The sequence below is a fragment of the Physella acuta genome, unplaced genomic scaffold (genome assembly GCF_028476545.2).
Source record: "Physella acuta isolate Inbredline_101_S28 unplaced genomic scaffold, ASM2847654v3 ptg000342l, whole genome shotgun sequence".
NCBI lineage: Eukaryota > Metazoa > Mollusca > Gastropoda > Physidae > Physella > Physella acuta.
This window is the reverse complement of record NW_026731861.1, coordinates 198967-219581: the sequence shown is the minus strand read 5'-3', so window position 1 is coordinate 219581 and position 20615 is coordinate 198967. Positions and strand designations below refer to the sequence as shown.

Below are 20615 nucleotides of genomic sequence, written 5' to 3'. Positions count from 1 at the left end.
TCGGGAGGGGGGGGGGGGGGGGCAGCTCTCCCCTCTCCTCCCGAAGAGATGCCTGGAAAAAAGAATTTTAGTACGGCGTTTATTTTTTAAAAATCGAAAACCTTTAGCGAAAGCAAGGCGGAATAAAGTATGTAATGTGGTATATGTATTTTATTTAAGTGTATACTTTTAACTATATATTATGCTGATATATTTTAAAATAATAATAATACAATTTTACTTTGTCCTTTTTATAATTGTAACAAAATATTATGTTGATATTTTTTAATAATACAGTTTCACTTGTTTCTTGGCAGATGATGACATGGACACACGGATAGATGAAGACCTATCTAAACCACCTAGAAGTAGGTCCACACAATAGGTCCACAAATAGGTCCACACAATAGGTCCACATAATAGGTTCACACAATAGGTCCACACAATAGGTCCACACAATAGGTCCACACAATAGGTCCACACAATACGTCCACACAATAGGTCCACATAATAGGTTCACACAATAGGTCCACACAATAAATCCACGTAATAGGTCCACATAATAGGTCCACACACTAGGTCCACACAATAGATCCATACAATAGGTCCACACAATAGGTCCACACAATAGGTCCACACAATAGGTCCACACAATAGGTCCACATATTATTAATTGAGCATTTTTGTTTAAGTAAGTCGCATAACCGTAGAGCTATCGAATTTCCAGAGACACATATCAAAAATAAGTCACTTTGGAAAAAAACACACACAAATACATACACACATTTTTATCTCCCAACTGACGGTTCAATGGTCTCACGTGACTGGTCAGTTTGTTCCACTGCTTGACCAATGTCTACCAATGCTACCTCTCGCATATCTATGGCCTATTTTAAATAGTGCGTCTCTCTCTTTCTCTTTCTACATATATATATATATATATATATATATATATATATATATATATATATATATATATATATATATATATATATATATATATATATATATATATATATACATATATATATATATATATATATTTACGTATGTATATATATATATATATATATATATATATATATATATATATATATATATATATATATATATATACTCCTAGCTGATGGACAATGGAATACCTGGACTGAATGGGAGTGTGTACTGGAGTGTGGCAAATACGGACACACACGCTCAAGGTATAGTTTTATTATTAACTCCTGTTTGATACTGCGACTCTTGGTCGTGTCGCTCTCAAAAGTTAGGATAATTGATTGGAGACTCATATTTCTTGATTTATCATAATATTGAGATGAAATGTTCGACATTTAAAATAATACACTGCAAAAAAAAAAATCGCGTTTCTTTTTTTTTTCTTTATGTGTGGCATCAATTTGCTGGAATCGCTGTTTGATTTTTTGACCTATTGGAACTTATAACCTAGCACACGTATATTCCTGTCTACGCGTGCTTCCCAGTTAGTCCAATTAGGGGGCTCGCTGAGTCGGATGTTTTTTTTTTTTTTGGACGCCTTCACTTCAGTGTCCAAATGGAGAGAACTCATGTAGGCAAACCACTGTCTAAGCTAGTGGCGTCTTCCTTAGACCCTGTGGCGTCACTAGGTCGGGTGTCACCCGGTGCGGTACCCCCCCCCCCCCTTCAATCCACTTACAATCGGGCTTGCAAGTAGGTCACAACTTCTCGTTCTCGTACTATGCAGCTAGTAGATTTCGAGACCGTAGACTTACAAGCCCTATTTGCAAATTTTTTTTTTATCGTCATCCCTCTTCTCCTAAAATTCCAAAGGAGTTTTTAAAACGAGAAATGTATGTTGTTGTACTTGTGTAGAGCGTGCGACAACCCACCTCCTGTGAGCGACGGAGATGATTGCCATGGAGAAACACAGCTTCGTAGAGATTCGGACTGTGGCAAGAATGTCACGTGCCCGTCAGGTATCTCTCAGTCTCTCTCAGTCTCTCTCTGTCTCTCTCTGTCTCTCTCAGTCTCTCTCTCAGTCTCTCTCAGTCTCTCTGTCTTTCTCTGTCTCTCTCAGTCTCTCTCAGTCTCTCTCAGTCTGTCTCTCTCAGTCTCTCTGTCTCTCTCTGTCTCTCTCTGTCTCTCTCTGTCTCTCTCTGTCTCTCTCTGTCTCTCTCTGTCTCTCTCTGTCTCTCTCTGTCTCTCTCTGTCTCTCTCAGTCTCTCTGTCTCTCTCAGACTCTCTCAGTCTCTCTCAGTCTCCCTCAGTCTGTCTGTCTCTCTCAGTCTCTCTGTCTCTTTCAGTCTCTCTCTGTCTCTCTCAGTCTCTCTCAGTCTGTCAGTCTCTCTCAGTCTCTTTCAGTCTGTCTGTCTCTCTCAGTCTCTCTGTCTCTTTCAGTCTCTCTCAGTCTCTCTCTGTCTCTCTCAGTCTCTCTCAGTGTCTCTGTCTCTCTCAGACTCTCTCAGTCTCTCTCAATCTCCCTCAGTCTGTCTGTCTCTCTCAGTCTCTCTGTCTCTTTCAGTCTCTCTCTGTCTCTCTCAGTCTCTCTCAGTCTCTCAGTCTCTCTCAGTCTCTTTCAGTCTGTCTGTCTGTCTCAGTCTCTCTGTCTCTTTCAGTCTCTCTCAGTCTCTTTCTATTCTCTCTTCAACTTTCTCTCCCTCGTCTCTTTCAGTCTCTTTTCTAGTCCCTCTTCTTTCTCTCTCTCTCTCTCTCTACCACTATTATCTTCTTTCTCCACGTATCTTATCTCTTTATTCACTTTTTTTCTTTGTTTTTCATGCATTGTCTCAGCCTTTTTTTCTCTCTCTCTCTCTTTCTCCCGCCATTATACTGGAGTCCTGTACATTTATATATTAAACTCTGTTATTTAATCGATTAGGGTTTGAGCTCTAAAAATTTTGGTTTAGCAACCATGAGTTTTACAGAAATGATGACCCTACTATGAAACACTATCTTGTCTTTTTGTTCCTACATTTAGGGCATGCTATAGATAGCCTTGCTTATAACATACACAAACAGACACAAACAGACACAATCAGCACACACCCCCATATATATATATATATATATATATATATATATATATATATATATATATATATATATATATATATATATATATATATATATATATATATATATATATATATATATATATATATATATATATATATATATATATATATATATATATGTATATTGATGTAGTTATATGTATTTATGGATTTCTTTCTCATATTTCAAATGTAAAGAAGTACATTCTGGAGGCTTATCTTTACACAGTTATAACGATATCCGACACTAGCTCTATATAACTTCTAACAAGGGTCCTCACATTTTGAATCCAGAGTGCACCTTCGGTCGATGGTTTTGGGACTGCACGAGGTCGTGTGAGAACTGTGATGGGGACTGCGACAAGTTTACCGGGACCTGCTCCAGGTGTAAGACGGGATATGGATCGCCAGAACTCTCGTGCAGCCAGTGTGAGTAGTGTTGTATCGCCAGAGCTATCGTGCATTCAGTGTGAGTAGTGTTGTATCGTCAGAACTCACGTGCACTCAGTGTAAGTATCGTCAGAACTCGTGCATTCAGTGTGACTAGTGTTGTATCGCCAGAACTCACGTGCACTTAGTGTGAGTAATGTTGTTTTAGCTTTAGTTAACTTGAGAGTGTTTGTATTGTTAAAAATTCCCAGTTGCTTTAGACTTTTCACATAGATTACTCCACAGTTAAGATGTACTTGTCAAAGGCATAATTGATTTTTAAAAAAATACGTTAATAAAACCCCTGATAAGTATATATGTTGCCTTATGTTGCCTAGTTTGCCCAGCATACACATTTGGCGCCAACTGTTTGGGGAGGTGCATGGAGAAATGTGGGGCTGAATGTTTGGATAAAGTGGAGGGAACTTGCCCACGTGAGTGAAATAAGGCATTTTTTTTTTTTTTTTTTTACATATTTTTATCTAATTTTCTTCCTCGTGCTTTTTTTTTTCTATCGTGCTTTATCATGGATCAAAACTGACAAGTAATATTTCGATCACTTCAATGAATTAAGACATGTTTTTAGACTCAATCTGACTTTTTCTTGACTTCATGCTTTGCAGTTTGTAGTGTAGTAACCCAAAACTTCATTTGAATTTTTTTCACACGTTCAAACCGTACGGATGCTTACATAATTTTGGTTTTTGTTAATTAAATGATTTTAAAAAATTAATAAACATTTCTCAATGTTTTAATTTATGTTAATTCAAACTTAACAATATTAATACATTATTATTATTTTAAGTTTTTATTTTTCGAAGAATAAAAATAAATTTGATTTTCGAAAAAGAATGTTTAAAAAAAAACCCATCTTTCAGCCACTGAAACTAATAACAAAAGGTACCTGTGGTGGCTGGTTTTACTCATCCCGATTGCCGCTTTTATCATGTTCATGGTTAGGTGAGAACACAGTTTGTTTACACGTGTAGTTATGTGTAGTTAATACCCAGCTCAAACACATACACACATATAGGCAGCCGTGCTGTTTTTCAAGATGGGTCATGCGCCCCCCCCCCCCCCCCAAAATAAAATGCCCTGTTACCCCACATTAGATAATTACTTATATGATAATTAGTATATAAAAAAAAATTATAATACATTTGAAAATGAACTTCGTATGACATATCCAATATTAAGTCATTAATATGCATTAATATATATATATATATATATATATATATATATATATATATATATATATATATATATATATATATATATATATATATATATATATACAAATAAACCATAAAGATATTTTATTTTGTAATAGCGTATAATCTAACAGCCTTCATCAATGAGGGAAGCATAGTAGTAACCTGCAGTGGAAAGTATTCAATGGGTCCCTACTTACTCAGACACACACTCATATATACACACATTTTATATAGCACCGGCATACACATATTCATAGCGCTGCTTCCAACGGGCTAGTCTTATCACTACCGGTATAGAGCTGACCCCCCCCCCCCCTGCTCATGAGCGAGCGCTACCATACCCGGCGAGTGCTGCTACCCCCCCCCCCGGTCTATAGCAGATCCTTCGGGGACAGTGTTCGCCGACCGACCCCCGGATTTGTTTTAAAAACATCGGGGTTAGTGCTGCTACCCCCGGGGTAGTTCTGCTGCCTTCCGGTGTATTATTGCCACCCCCAGGGAAGTGTTGTACCCTTGGCCTAGCGCTGATACCCCCGGGGTAGTTTGTACCACAGTCTTAGTGTTTGCTACCCCCGGGGGTAGTGTTGTACTCTTGGCTTAGTGCTGCTACCCCCGGGGTAGTGTTGTACTCTTGGCTTAGTGCTGCTACCCCCGGGGTAGTGTTGTACTCTTGGCTTAGTGCTGCTACCCCCGGGGTAGTGTTGTACTCTTGGGTTAGTGCTGCTACCCCCGGGGTAGTGTTGTACTCTTGGCCTAGCGCTGATACCCCCGGGGTAGTTTGTACCACAGGCTTAGTGCTGCTACCCCCAGGGGTAGTTGTTTAACCCTATGCTTAGTGCTGCTACCCCCGGGGGTAGGTTGTACCACAGGCTTAGTGCTGCTACCCCCGGGGGTAGTGTTGTACCTTTGGCTTAGTGCCGCTACCCCCGGGGGTAGGTTGTACCACAGGTTTAGTGCTGCTACCCCCGGGGTAGTGCTTCTAACCTGGGGTAATTTTGCTACCTACCGGGGTAGCCAGGATCGTCTCAGGGGGGGGGGTTCCAATTTTTACCCGGGGACAAACTTTCGATTTGCACCTCCCCCCTCAAACTTTATATATACCGAGGGGTCTATGGGGGGGGGGGGTTATGACCCCCCTAACCCCCTGCCTACGCCACTGCTACCCCCAGAGTAGTTATGCTAATCCCGAAGTAGTGCTACTATCCCCTGCGCTCAAGGCTGCTACCTCAGGGTAGCACTGCTCCCCCCCCCCCCCCGGGTGTAGAGATGCTACCCCCGGGATAAACTTCAACCACGACCAAACAACTCTACTTCACCACATAAAGTTGGCGATTCTTTAAAGCTTGGTACAGTTTTGATTGATTTGATTGCCTTTGACCGCAGCAAAAGGAAAATAACCCATGGCATGGGGGAAGAAAGTTCCTATATGGATGAGCCCGAGGATCAACAGCCAGCCATTGAGCTCCCTATGTAACTCTTGAGTTCAATCGTCTCTCAAGACAACATAGTCACTAGAGACTTCAAGATGCTCGCTGGATTTCGTTTTATAAACCTCTGTCAGTATATATATATATATATATATATATATATATATATATATATATATATATATATATATATATATATGTATATACAATATATATATATATAAATTAATTATTGTACATATCATATAGTATTGACATACTTTTATTTTTCTGTTTTAAAATTCTACATTGTATCATTGAAGATTTTTGCATTAATAAAACTTAATTTTCATACAAAAGTTATTTTAAAGGTTTTTGTAATCAGTTTTCAGTGTTATCAGTGTATTTCTCTCTCGCTTTCTCTTTCTTTTTCTCTCATACTTCCACGTACACTCGCACCGAAGTATACCAACACACATACACTTTCTTTGTTGGCAAAACAGCATCATAATCAAGTTTTTTAACCATGGGAGCACACTAAAGCGTTGTTAGGAAAAAAAACTAAACGCAAGAAATAGGGCTGGTAAGTAGGTCACCAACCAGTTCTATGGCTCTTGCAGGTTTTATTCAGCCGTTGTACTGATTCGTGACCTACTTACCAGCCTTACTATTACAATACTGATTTTGTTCAATAGGCGTGATAGCTTTATTATATTATTTAAAAGTGTTTAGAAGTTGATGATAGTTTCATCACATATGTATTGTGTATGACAACTGCACAGAATCGCGTGGCAGTTTAAAATAAGGTTAAAATTGCAAAAGTATTTTTTTTTCTAAAGTTGTAGTTAATTGCAATAGGGCTGGTAAGTAGGTCACCAACCAGTTCTACGGCTCAATAAACATGCATGAGCCATAGAACTGTTTGGTGACCTACTTACTAGTCGTATTTATTAAAAGGTGCGTTACAGAACATCAATTGAGCTACATATACTCACATACACAAAATATATATTTAAAAAATCAAACCAAGTAATATGAGTAAGTTCCCCAGTTAAAATAACATATTTATAATAATGGCAAAAAACGAACAAAATAAGAAACATGAAATCATCAGCTAATGCTTGTAAGAATATACTTTAAACTTAAAAAAAACAACAACAAAAAAACTATATTTTTTGTTAAATCAAAAAGAAGAATTTTCTTAAGATCTTCTAAACACTCTCACATATGATGGTCAGTACCGACTCAAATTTTTGTTCATTACCCAGACAAATCGGAACAGGGTTAAATGATAAACGTTACTCTCGCCCGTGTTACCTATGGGTTCTGACTTGCGACATGTATACTAAACATGTCTAGACAAGTATACTATACATGTCTAGAAAAAAACATATAAATGAGTAGTCTTCCCTATACATGATCGGATACAATTAACTTAAGCCAAGGTTTTTTTTTTTAGAGGTCTATAGTATACATGTATAAACGCGGTGTTACGGCCGACAAAAGATAAGTGCTGTTTCCTAATTCTGAACACAAATTCGAATTAAAACGATGCGTCGGTTGTTGGTTTAGCTTTATAACGACACCCCCTCCCCTCCCCACCCCCCCCCTCCCCCCCAGCGCTGATGAGTACATGAGGATGTAAAACTTCACAATCTTAACACGGGTATAACCGGCTTGGGCTATGCTCATTCGACAAGGCGAGAGAGCCACGAAAATTCCATCAATGTTCTTGGATGCCGATTTGATAAATACTCGACTTGCACATCTGACCATCGAATTCCACTTTGTTTAGTCCAAGAAAAAGAACACAACATTTTCTTTCTGACTTTCTGGTTAAGTGTGCTTTAAGTAGTTTCAAGTGTCAAATATTAAACATTTAAATAAATATTTCAATAACTATGTTTAGTGCTTATGCAATTACGCGTGGTAAAGTAGTAGCGTGGTTGCTGTCAATAGTCTATGGCAGGCGTTCGATCCTCAGTCTTTAAACGTAATGATAACTTGGGGAAATTTGAGGCCGCTGGATTTGGGGCAGACGACACAATTAATTCAAATGAGACGTCATTAATAACTGATCTTCCCGTTACGGACGAAATGGTCATTTGTCTATTATTTACAACGAGCCGACCCGCGGCGTATCATACGCCGCTATTTAGTTGTTTTATTTTCTACTTTTTAGTAATTCATAATTTGTGAATTCGACAGTACCAATGCTGCCACTGAAAATATTTCCTTTAAAACACTAAAACCCTCTTTTCCCCCAACCCCTACCCCCCCCCCCACCCACGTGAAAGCAGCCTCCACTTAGTTACTTCCCCTAAGTATAAAATAGTTTTAAACTAAATTATCTGCCCCTAATAGCCGTACTAAACCCGTCTCTACGATTGTAAACATTTAGCGTGAACAACAGCTCACCAGACCATGTGGGGGTGGGGGTGGTTGCGATATGCCTAGACAGGAAAAGAGGGGACTGCTCGGCGCGCTTACAGCTTGTTTTCTAACGTCTCCCAGAAGAGAATTATATATATACGAGCCGACCCACGGCGTATCATACGCCGCTATTTAGTTGTTTTATTTTCTACTTTTTAGTAATTCATAATTTGTGAATTCGACAGTACAAATGCTGCCACTGAAAATATGTGCTTTAAAACACTAACCCCCCTTTTACTCTAACCCCGACCCTACACCCCCCCCCCCACCCCGTGAAAGCAGCCTCCTCTTAGTTACCTCCTGTAAGTTTAAAATTGTTTCAAACTAAAGTATCTGCCCCTAATAGCCGTCACTAAACCCGGCTCTACGATTTGTAACATTTAATTTAGCGTGACCACAACTCACCAGACCATGTGGGGGTGGGGTGGGGGTGGTAGTGATAGTGATAGTGATAGAGAGAAAGAGAGGGGACTGCAAGGAGGCGCTTGCAGTTTGTTTTCTAACGTCTCCCAGAAGAGAATTATATATATAGATAGATATAAACTTTCTAGTATCTTGTTTGGTAGGTTCTATTATTATAAAATGATAAAACATATGCTATTCACATATTAAACTAAATATAGACAAACACAACAAAGTGTAAATTGTTATAGTTCTGTATCTGGTACACCTGTCGGCGTGGTGTCCTGGGTGTGAGGGGGAGGTGGAGGTGGAGCGTTGTTGATGCACCGACAAATCGAGTCCACCTTTACGAGCGCCAACATCACTTGGTTAGTGTTGACGTTGCTGTACGCTGTGTTCTCAACTATAGCCGTAAAGATCTGTGGCATCATCTTACACTTACATTTACAAGTACAAGGCGTCGAGCTTTGGCTGTGGATTACACATTTAATTTTTCCATACATAAAAAAAAAATCAACATGGGACAGGGAGGTCAAGCGGTAGAGCGCTGGACTGTTAACTCGAAAGTCTCAGGTTCGAATTCAGGTTCAGGTCAGTAGAACGTCACTGAGTCCACCCATCCCTGATGAGTACCTAACTCACGTTAGAGTAGAGGCGGCTGGGTACAGTGCTGACCATATTATCCCTTCATAATGCTAGGTCACAGAAACAAGAGAAATCTTCTTCTCTTGCCCCATGGACCGTCAGGTTCAAAAATAGAACTTAACATTAAAATACATTTAACAGAAGACATTAAGAAACGTTTGCAAATGCAAGCATACGTGCATTTAAACAAAAAGACAAAAGATACAAAGATTAACATAAACATCATATTCTTTAAACTTAACGTGAAACGGAGAACCATTACCAAGTTAATTACAGCCATTGAGCTTTAAATATACTATAGGTAAAATTAAAAAAAAATATCCCTACGTGCATGTTTCCTGAAGGAAATACTGAGAGCGATTATTGACCTTCACCAAGGTGACATTGCGTCCATTGATGTCAGTTACTTTTTCGAAACTTGTGTAGTTAGCGGTACTAAAAAAGATATGATGCGTAGACTAAACACAAATTAGCAAAAATTATAAATGAAAAGACAATAAAAGAGTCATCAATTTAAAAAAACCGGGAGTGATCTCCCCAAAACTTTCTCGAATATTCTAATATAAAATTACGAGGGATGGCAACTCAGGACATAGACAATATTTGTTATCCATTTTTAATTACTTAAACTTTTTATAATAGAATAGAATCTCGTAAAAACAAAGAATTGCACACCAAGTGAAAAGTTTCCCTTTCAAATCTGACGGTCTATGGGGCAAGTGAAGTAGAGTTCACTTGTTTCTGTGACCTCGGCATATGAAGAGATAGTGTGGTCAGCACTATGCCCAGCCGCCTTTACTTTCCCTAACAGGAGTTAGGTACCCATCAGAGTTGGGTGGACTCAGGGACGGTCTACTGACTTGAACTCGGATTCGAACTCGAGACTAACGGGTTAGCAGTCCAGCTCTCTACCGCTAGACCACTCCGTCCCAAACCAAGTGAACGCCTAATAAAATGTGCATAAAAGTGCGGGATATTATTAGTACTTTATAAATTTACATGAGTTTTTGAGAAATCGGAAATAGCGTAAATTAGTACTTCCGGTCAACGGAAATTACTCAAAATTTGACAGAAGGTAGAGAATTAGATCTTTGACTTACGTGTGAAATTTCATGCATCTATCTAAAATAGTACGCAACTTATAGGCATTTGAAAAATTCAAAGTAGAAAAAGTACCACTTCCGGTTATCGGAAATCGCCCAAAAGCTGATCAGGATCTACGATTTTGATTAAATACTTATATATGAAATTTCATCAACCTAGCTGTAATGGTACTCAAGTTATCGTGTTTACACACAGACACACAAACAGACACACAGACAGACACACAGACATACGGACAGAATTGAAAAGTCCAGTTTTTACGACTCGATAACGCATAAAACGCCAAAACGTTTATATATTTGTATTTATAATTTTTGCCTGATTAAAATAAGTCCTCTATACTCCGGATGTGATGAAGGACTGAGGAGTAAAACGATGAAAACTGTCAAAACACACACACAGACACACACAGACATTCACACAGACATACGGACAAGATTGCACAAGTATGTTTTTCCGTATCAGTGAGGTGTAAAACGTCGAGATTTCCAAAAATATCGATTTTTTTTTGTGCACGATTACAATACTTTCTCTATAACAATACTTTCTCTATACTTCGTATATACGAGAAAGTAAAAAAGAGAGTGTCAGATCGGTAGACAATATTGCAAATAAGTTTTTAAGACTCACAAAGGTTTAAAACTCGTTTCGTAATTTTTGTACGATTATATAAAGCACACTTCCTCTATACTCCTTATTCTAACTAGTAAATAAGTCACTATCGTGTTTAATTGAGTAGAAGTAGACAAATGTACTAAAACTGTTCTTTAAATAGAAACGTGTTATTAGTTCTTTAAATAATATTTCTACTCAAAAGTTCTATTTCCCTCCCCCATTCTTTCTCATTTGTATATAGGTATAACACACACAGTCAGTTGCGCGCGCAAAACACACATGCACTCACTCACTCACTCACACACGCTCACATACACACATATACCGCCATTACATATCATCAACAAAAGGTGAGGCGTGGGAAAGTTATGTTTCAGCTTTACGCTCCACAATTTGTAAGTAGTGTTACCACCCCTGGATACCTATTATACTATTTACCAACGTGTAATACTTCTAAATTATAAATATAAAAAAAAAACAGCTTACCTAGAACAACATGCATGATTGATTGGATCAGAGCCTGCTATCCCAGTTTCCATTGACCTCGCCTGTTTTTGTGTGTTCAAATTACATTTATTACCATTCAATAAAACAGAAAAGTAAACACTTTTTTGGCATGAATTCTAGATCTAGATAGATCTAGAGATCTTTGGTGAAAGCAATGTTTTGAAAAACACCCACATTTTAAGGTTCATACTTTTTGAAGTTTTATTACAATCTTTTATTTTAAAAAAAAACATGTATAAAAACCCTTTTGTAGTGCAGCAAAATAACAAAACGAACGACCTTTAGCTATAATTTTAAGTGTTTAGATAACTTAAAACATGTTTTTATGAACGTTTTTATCTTTCAATAATAACCTAATAAGCAATAAAGCTTGAAACATACCATATTTAATTCCGTTAGGAGATTATTTATTTCTTCCTTAGTGTAGAAATAACCCGGAAATCTTCCGAAAATATCCCCTTCATAACCTTCAGGTCTGTGCATAAGATAAAAATACATATACTGATATGGATGTCTGAATTTTATTGTAAACGTTTACTTAATTCACAATCTTTATGGCGATTCATGTACCTCAAATTAGACCGATTTTTACAAGCGTTTATTTAACTCACTTCCTCTGTCTGTCGTCAGTCTGTCGTAAGTCGTCTGTCTGTCTAGATTTTCTTCTCTTGCGACATGCATACTTATCATGTCTATTACATATTCCTATGGGAAATATTTTCATATAACATATAACTTGTTATATATCAGGCACTATTATAAAAAGAGTAATATGCATAATTGTAGTTTGTATCATTTTGCTATTTTTACTGACATGTGTTACGCTAAATGTTCATTTGCAAACAGAAGAATACTACAAACTAAACGTACACGTACGGACATGCACGGAGATGTAGCCGCAGTTAAAAATTTCACGAAAATTCGCGAAAAGTATAGTTTTCGTTGATATACGAACATTCAAATATAATAGATGGGTAACCCACCTACAATGGACTTCTTGTAAATACGATTTGACGTCATTTTCCACACTGGGTATAACTACTTTAAATACAACCAAGTCTCAGGGCGGGTGGGGCGGCCGCCTCGAGCGCCAACCCTAAGGGGGCGCCAAAAAGGGGTAGAAAACGAAAAATTCAATTGAAAATCTCGATTATAAGCTGAAATATTGAATTATACACAAAGTAACGAAAATAAACGACTTAAAGACTTGGCACAATGATTTAACTGTTTTAAATATCAATTGTGTGGCATCGAAATAGAAAATTTTACGAGTTAGAAACTGGTAATAAGCGCCACAAGCCTTTTTAACTGCGGAAAGGGCGCTTTTTCACAGACAGGAATAACTATGTATGGAATTGGGAGAGAGGGGGCGCAAAATTTATAGTAAGCCCCGGAAAAGCTTGCTACGCCTCTTCAAAATCCTCGCTCATTTTACCATCTAATGATTAAGCTTTATATATAAGTACGAGCCGACCCGCGGCGTAACATACGCCGCTATTTACTTGTTTTATTTTCCACAATTCAGTAATTCATAATTACTACCCTCCCTCCAGAGTTTCTTCCAGCCCCCCCCCCCCCCCCCCGAACGAAATGAAATTTATATAATTTATATAGAAAATATATAATTTTAACAGTGTCCGCCCCCCCCCCCCCGAAGAAAGTCTACCGCCCCCCCCCCCCCCCCGGAGAAAAAAGTCTGGAAGAAACACTGCCTCCCTCCCACTCTCCTCCCCTGTGAAAGCAGCCGTCCGTGACTACAGTTTACAGAGGACAATGAAAATATCAAGCAGAACCTGTTACCTCCTCTTAGTTTCAAATTATCTGCCCCTAATAGCCGTCATTAATTCGACTCTGCTCTACTTGTAAACATTTGGAGTGAACCACAGCTCACCAGCTATATGCTTAGAGAGCAGGGAAGTAACGGCGTGCGTTTACGTGATGTCTCGCATGCGTGAATGGTCCTCATAATGAGAATTACCTATATAGATAAACAGGGTTTAAAAAAACCGATACAGGGACGGCGCAGTAGGATGGTAGAGCTAACCCGAGATTTTCGAGTTCGGATCCCGGGCTAGAGTTTAATAATGTAGAATGTCTTTGAGTCCACCCAGCTTTAATGGGTAACAGACTCCCGCCAGGGTAACAAAGGCGACTGGACATAGAGCTGCCAACACCATCCAACAGTATGCCAAAGTCAATAAAACCGATAAACTCTACTTCATCTGCCCCATGTGACTTGAGCTCGAGCGAGAAAAGATAATGATGCTGATGAGAATGATGAAAAATTTGTGATAAGACCATAAACTCACTTGTGATTGGCCATTGTAATAGAGACTTTTCGTGTTTATATCATATCGTAATTGAACATAACACCAATTATATGTAACTAGTGTAGTTACTAAAGACGATTGATAAGAACGCAATACAGTCTGTCAACTAAGACATGACCAAGGCCAAACTGAACTGATGCAACGGATGCAGGTGGTGTGACAGAAATAGAAACAAAAGTCTAATAATAACTAGTACAAGACAACTGCGTAGTTGGGAGGCGAGATAATCGGACTGTACATAGCTATGATGCAACGGATAGAACCGATTACGAATACGAGGGGATATAATAGGACGGCACGACAGTAGTAGAGAGAACAGGAGTTGAAGCCTGAACTGTAGAGAACAGGAGTTGAAGCCTGAACTGTAGAGAACAGAAGTTGAAGCCTGAACTGTAGAGAACAGAAGTTGAAGCCTGAACTGTAGAGAACAGAAGTTGAAGCCTGAACTGTAGAGAACAGAAGTTGAAGCCTGAACTGTAGAGAACAGAAGTTGAAGTCTGAACTGTAGATACGTGTTTTAATTAGTTAGAATAAGATTGGAAGCCTGAACCATGGACACGTGTATTCTGATGTGTGAGAACTAGTGAGGACAGTGGGGGTCAGTTGGTTCATTGTATTCTTGTGGAACATTGATGCATTGCTATGTGGAGCATTTCTATTGATTCAATTAATAAAGAGATAAACGTAAACCTGCACTTCAGAGTATCTGTATTGTGATTAATGTTGTGTGCCGGTCAAAGATAGCACGAGTAAATATACCCAGTAACATTTGGCGCTGCGAGTAGCTGAACTCAACTAGACCAGCCGTTAGCGGCACCCATTGTCAATCTAGTTAATAACTGTGTTTTGTGTGTGAATTCGGACAATCAGGAACAGGGAAAAGTATTCTTACATAAACGGTAGGAAAGGTCTTTTTATTCAAAGAAAATATATTTAAGGATAAACTTTACCGAAAAAAAAATTAGAATGTCTAATTTGGACGAAAAGCCGACCCATATTGTGGTCCTGCCCAGAGAATCCCACATAAACAAATTTTATGGAGACGGTGATTCAACCTTAACTAACAGATTCTGTGAGGAGGTGAAAGCTGCCTGGGCCTCGAGATACATGTCACCAGAGGAAAGATTAAGGTTGTTGATGAGCAGTATAGGGGAGACGGTTAGGGCGGAGGTCAAATGCCACGATAAAGCCCCCCAAACAGATCCAGATAAGGTGCTATATCTAATTGTGGAGACCTTTGGTGAGAGACGGTCGGGGTCGCAACTGCTATCGGGGTTCGTAGGTCTAAAGCAGAGACTGGCGGAGAGTGTGATGGAATATTCACACCGAATGAACAGGGCCTTTGACGCTGTAAATGGCAAAACACCCGACATTGATGCGCGCCTGCTGAGGGATCATTTTATCGAAGGGTTAGCGATCCCTATCTTAAGAAGAGATTTGAAAGAGGAGGTGTACAAGGACCCACAGTTGACCTTCCTTCAGGTCAGGAACTCAGCGATCCGCAGGTCAGAGTATGAGGACGAATCGAACGGCTCGGTAGACAAAGTCTCTGCCGGAACAGAAACAATCACCACCTACAGGGACCAGCACGATGGAAACCATGATGGCTCAACTGTTGGCTCACCTGGACAGGGTTGACCAACGGTTGGAGAGGTTAGAAAGTAGGTCAACAGCAGATAACCACGGCAAAAACTGGACAAGACATAGACAAGTTAGACAGCCGCGACCTGCAAATCAATCACTCCAGTGGACAGCTGACGGTCGACCAATCTGCCTGTACTGCTCACAGCCCGGACATATGGCACGGTACTGTCCGGGGAAACGATCGCCCTCTGTAAGGCAGGTCCAGGCTACAGAGGGGCGAGGTTATGGCCTAAGAAACAAAATGACACAGAAACACAGCAAGGAGATAAAATATCGCTCAGGGCAGTCCAATGGCAAGGCTGACGCTTTATCCAGGAACCCTTACGAGAGACCGGACGATGAGGAAGAAACGCTGACAGGAATATGTGAGGTCAGAGCGTCAACAGATATCCCTCACGAGGTGCAAGTGATGCAAAACGGGCAGGCCGCGGTGGAGCACACATCCACAGAGCCCCGACACATGGACACCAGTGATTTTAATTGCCTTAATCATAAAGAGATAAGAGATACCCAGAGAACGGATAGTGGGATACAGCCGCTGTTGAAATACGTCCAGGAACAAAAATTCCCAAGAAGAAGGGAAAGAGAACAGTTTGGTCGGGAAACAAAGAAACTACTGAGTCAGTGGGACCGCCTCAGTATGAAGGATGGTGTTCTCATGCGGAGAATTCATGACCACATAGAAGGGACAATACACTAAGTGGTGGTGCCTGGACAGTTACGAGAAGAGGTGCTAAGGTTGGCACATGACAGGGCAGGACACCAGGGTCAGGACAGGACGCACAAAATATTACGACGGCGGTGCTACTGGCCCAATATGGAGTTGGAGGTCAAACGCCATTGTGAGGCTTGTGTGAGGTGTCAGCATGCGAAAATGCCAGTTGTCAAAATGAGACAGCCATCAGGACACCTATTGGCGACAAAACCCCTAGAGATTGTGGCTATGGACTTTACGTCGTTGGAGCAATCATCGGATGGGACGGAACATGTGTTGGTGATGACTGACGTATTCACCAAATGGACTGTCGCGGTGCCCACACGAGACCAGACGGCTAAAACAGTGGCAAAGGTCTTAATAGAACACTGGTTCATCAAATATGGTATACCAAGACAATTACACTCTGACCAAGGAAGGGCCTTTGAGTCAGAAGTAATTAACCAACTGTGCAGCCACTACGGGATCAACAAATCTAGAACAACCACATATAATCCTAAAGGAAACGGACAGTGCGAGCGGTTCAACCGCAGCATGCATGATTTGCTGCGTACTCTAGAACCTGAACAGAAAAAACGTTGGCCTGATTTTCTCCCAGAGTTGGTATACCTATACAACTGCACCCCCCATGCCACAACCGGCCTTTCGCCACATATGTTACTGTTCGGACGGGAGGCTCGACTCCCTCTTGACTTGTTCCTAGGAAAAAAGGAAAGCATGACTGGCTCATACACCGCACTGGAATATGTGAATGAACATATGAGACGAATTAGAGAAATGTACAGGCTGGTACAAGAAAGACTAGAACATGAAGCACGGCGAAGAGAACCGCTGGTACAGACAAAAGACCCGCCACTCCAACTGAACGACAAAGTATTACTGCGTAGCCACCCATTACGCAGAAAAAAATCCACGACTTCTGGGGACAGGAGGTATGGCAGGTCGTGGAGATGCCTAAAGTAGCCGGTGGCCCCTTTAAAGTAAGACCCACCAATCACACCAAACCGGACCGTTGGGCGAATATTACTCAATTAAAGAAATATTGGCATAATCAAGAAGAGCATTTACACACAAAGAAAACTAAGACAATTAGGGAACCAGAAACTTACACGGAAATTCACATACCCATCCCGGAACCATGTCACCATCAACAGCATAACAGCGATACACAAGTGGAGGATAACTGCAACAATGAGGATCCCGGTCCTCCCAGAAGTAGAGAGACAGTAGAATATCAGATAAGTGGTCCGCGGAGAAGTTTGAGGAACAGAAAGAGTACGAAATTTTTCGTCAGCAACCATCAATTCTTTCATGGTCGCGCTGGTATGAGAACAGACTGTCCAAAAGCTATAAAAGTAAACTGGTGATGACACCAAACGAAAAAAACGGCGGGGGTGGATGTGAATTCTAGAACTGATTTGTTTCTAAGGAATATGATGTAGACACATTTAGTATTTTGAAATAGGGATAACTGTCAATCTTGTACGAATGTGATGACATTGACAGTGAGTGGAACAGTAACTTTTTTTTACGGTGTTGCGTTTGACATTGGAGGAGTGCACCTGCCAAGCGTTGTTTGTGGTTGAGAACACAAAAAAACGGCGGGGGTGGATGTAACTAGTGTAGTTACTAAAGACGATTGATAAGAACGCAATACAGTCTGTCAACTAAGACATGACCAAGACCAAACTGAACTGATGCAACGGATGCAGGTGGTGTGACAGAAATAGAAACAAAAGTCTAATAATAACTAGTACAAGACAACTGCGTAGTTGGGAGGCGAGATAATCGGACTGTACATAGCTATGATGCAACGGATAGAACCGATTACGAATACGAGGGGATATAATAGGACGGCACGACAGTAGTAGAGAGAACAGGAGTTGAAGCCTGAACTGTAGAGAACAGGAGTTGAAGCCTGAACTGTAGAGAACAGAAGTTGAAGCCTGAACTGTAGAGAACAGAAGTTGAAGCCTGAACTGTAGAGAACAGAAGTTGAAGCCTGAACTGTAGAGAATAGAAGTTGAAGCCTGAACTGTAGATACGTGTTTTAATTTGTTAGAATAAGATTGGAAGCCTGAACCATGGACACGTGTATTCTGATGTGTGAGAACTAGTGAGGACAGTGGGGGTCAGTTGGTTCATTGTATTCTTGTGGAACATTGATGCATTGCTATGTGGAGCATTTCTATTGATTCAATTAATAAAGAGATAAATGTAAACCTGCACTTCAGAGTATCTGTATTGTGATTAATGTTGTGTGCCGGTCAAAGATAGCACGAGTAAATATACCCAGTAACATTTGGCGCTGCGAGTAAATACACTCGGTAACATATATTTATAAAACAAAACATACCGATTCCTCCTGTCGGCAGCACATCCAACAACAATCAAAAACAAAATTATTTCCAGTGTTTTCATCTGTTAGATATAATAATAATAATAATAATAATAATAATAATAATAATAATAATAATAATAATAATAATAATAATAATAATAATAATAATAATGATAATAATAATAATAACAGCAATAATGCTAATGCTAATGCTAATGCTAATGCTAATGCTAATGCTAATGCTAATGCTAATGCTAATGCTAATGCTAATGCTAATGCTAATGCTAATGCTAATGCTAATGCTAATGCTAATGCTAATGCTAATGCTAATGCTAATGCTAATGCTAATGCTAATGCTAATGCTAATGCTAATGCTAATGCTAATGCTAATGCTAATGCTAATGCTAATGCTAATGCTAATGCTAATGATAATGCTAATGATAATGATAATGATAATGATAATGATAATGATAATGATAATGATAATGATAATGATAATGATAATGATAATGATAATAATAATAATAATGATAATAATAATAATAATAATAACAATAATGACAATAATAATAATAATAACAATAGTGATAATAGTGATAATAGTGATGATGATGATATAACGATGATGGCGATGATAATAATGATAGTGGTAGTAGTTGTAGTAGCTGTACTATTGGTAGTAGTGGATAGAATAGTAGAGGTGGACTTTGTGATTGACGGGGACGATAACGAGAAGAGGCAGGCTGCCAGAGAATCTAAGTGTGTGACTTACTTTTGGTTTGGTCCTTAAAACGCCGAGACGAACACAACACAAGAATCGCTGCTGGAATATCTGGCCATTATATAGCAGACGAACCTTGTGTGTATGTGTCTGTGTGTGTCTCTGTGTGTGTGTATGTGTCTCTGTGTGGGTGTATCTGTGTGGGTGTGTATCCGTGTGGGTGTGTATCCTAGGTCAGACAAAGCCACAAATTTTTTAAAAGCAGGAATGTGGAGTCTTGAATTCTGCACCCCCCCCCCCCCCCCCAACACCCCACCATCTTGGAATTTCGCAATAAAAAAAAATTGAACTACTATCTGGAACTTTGCTCATGAAAGAAACATCCATTTAAAAAAAAAATTACATGGCATATATACAACTACACAAACAGCTGCATACAGACACATAGAAATACGTATATTCAAGCCAGTCTATCTTTTAAATCCAAAGTTAGCTTTACAAAGAAATCTCTCCCTTTTCCTAGGAACCTATAGATATCTGTATGGTTTATAAAATCTATTCGTGCAATTCCATTACCAGACCCCTACCCCTACCCCCCTCCCCTTCCCCCCCCCCCCACACACACATATCACTACGCCACATAAGCCTATGGTCTAGTAAACATGGGTGTCGAGTCAGCGGTTTTCAAAATTTGAGGTGCGCCTAGTGTACACTGATTTGTCCTAATTAAAATATTATAGGCCTACATTAATTAATACATGAAATGCAAATTAATAATATGTATTGTAAATTATTTTATTTTTAGTCGTTACCTATGTATTGAATAGAATGGCTACAGTGTTTTCTTTACAGTATATTATTTTTTTAATGAGTTTTGAAAATAAAATAATATAATTACTAATGGGCCTTGATCTATATGTGCAACTGGAGAGCCGCACCTTGACATCAAAAGAGCCGTATGCGGCTCGCGAGCCGCAGGTTGCCGAACCCTGCGCTACACCTCTCATAACAACACACATAATACTTCGCCTAAAAAAACATTCTTTTAAAGAATTCTCTTATTTCAGACTTCGTAAGTAACATGAATGCAAAATATCA

General features: G+C 39.5%; 2 protein-coding genes across 2 annotated transcripts in view; one reads left to right on the top strand and one right to left on the bottom strand.

Moving 5' to 3' along the window:
• LOC131941036 (uncharacterized) overlaps positions 1-6205 on the top strand; it is a 36341-nt gene extending 30136 nt beyond the window's left edge. Inside the window, exons 13-19 of the mRNA XM_059300018.1 lie at positions 297-347; positions 1103-1178; positions 1828-1931; positions 3303-3437; positions 3776-3871; positions 4316-4397; positions 6038-6205. Coding sequence (XP_059156001.1) covers positions 297-347; positions 1103-1178; positions 1828-1931; positions 3303-3437; positions 3776-3871; positions 4316-4397; positions 6038-6128 — 635 coding nt within the window. The 3' untranslated portion in view covers positions 6129-6205. The remainder of the gene's footprint in view (positions 1-296; positions 348-1102; positions 1179-1827; positions 1932-3302; positions 3438-3775; positions 3872-4315; positions 4398-6037) is intronic.
• Positions 6206-8770: 2565 nt separating this feature from the next.
• On the bottom strand, positions 8771-19672 carry LOC131941028 (uncharacterized). Its single transcript, XM_059300008.1, has 6 exons — positions 19569-19672; positions 18812-18876; positions 12148-12241; positions 11746-11807; positions 9868-9975; positions 8771-9366 (listed from the first exon to the last, which is right to left on the bottom strand). Exons 2-6 carry the CDS (start codon positions 18874-18876, stop codon positions 9141-9143), a joined length of 555 nt encoding a protein of 184 aa, XP_059155991.1. The 5' UTR covers positions 19569-19672; the 3' UTR covers positions 8771-9140.
• Positions 19673-20615: the final 943 nt, after the last annotated feature.

What these genes read in the sequence shown, in the direction of transcription:
- LOC131941028 (XM_059300008.1), bottom strand. Translation starts at nt 18,876, where the DNA reads ATGAAAACACTGGAAATAATTTTGTTTTTGATTGTTGTTGGATGTGCT. An exon ending in GCTGCCGACAGGAGGAATCG is followed by an intron (nt 12,242 to 18,811) that starts GTATGTTTTGTT and finishes TCTTATGCACAG; the next exon opens with ACCTGAAGGTTATGAAGGGG. An exon ending in TTCCTTCAGGAAACATGCAC is followed by an intron (nt 9,367 to 9,867) that starts GTAGGGATATTT and finishes TGTAATCCACAG; the next exon opens with CCAAAGCTCGACGCCTTGTA.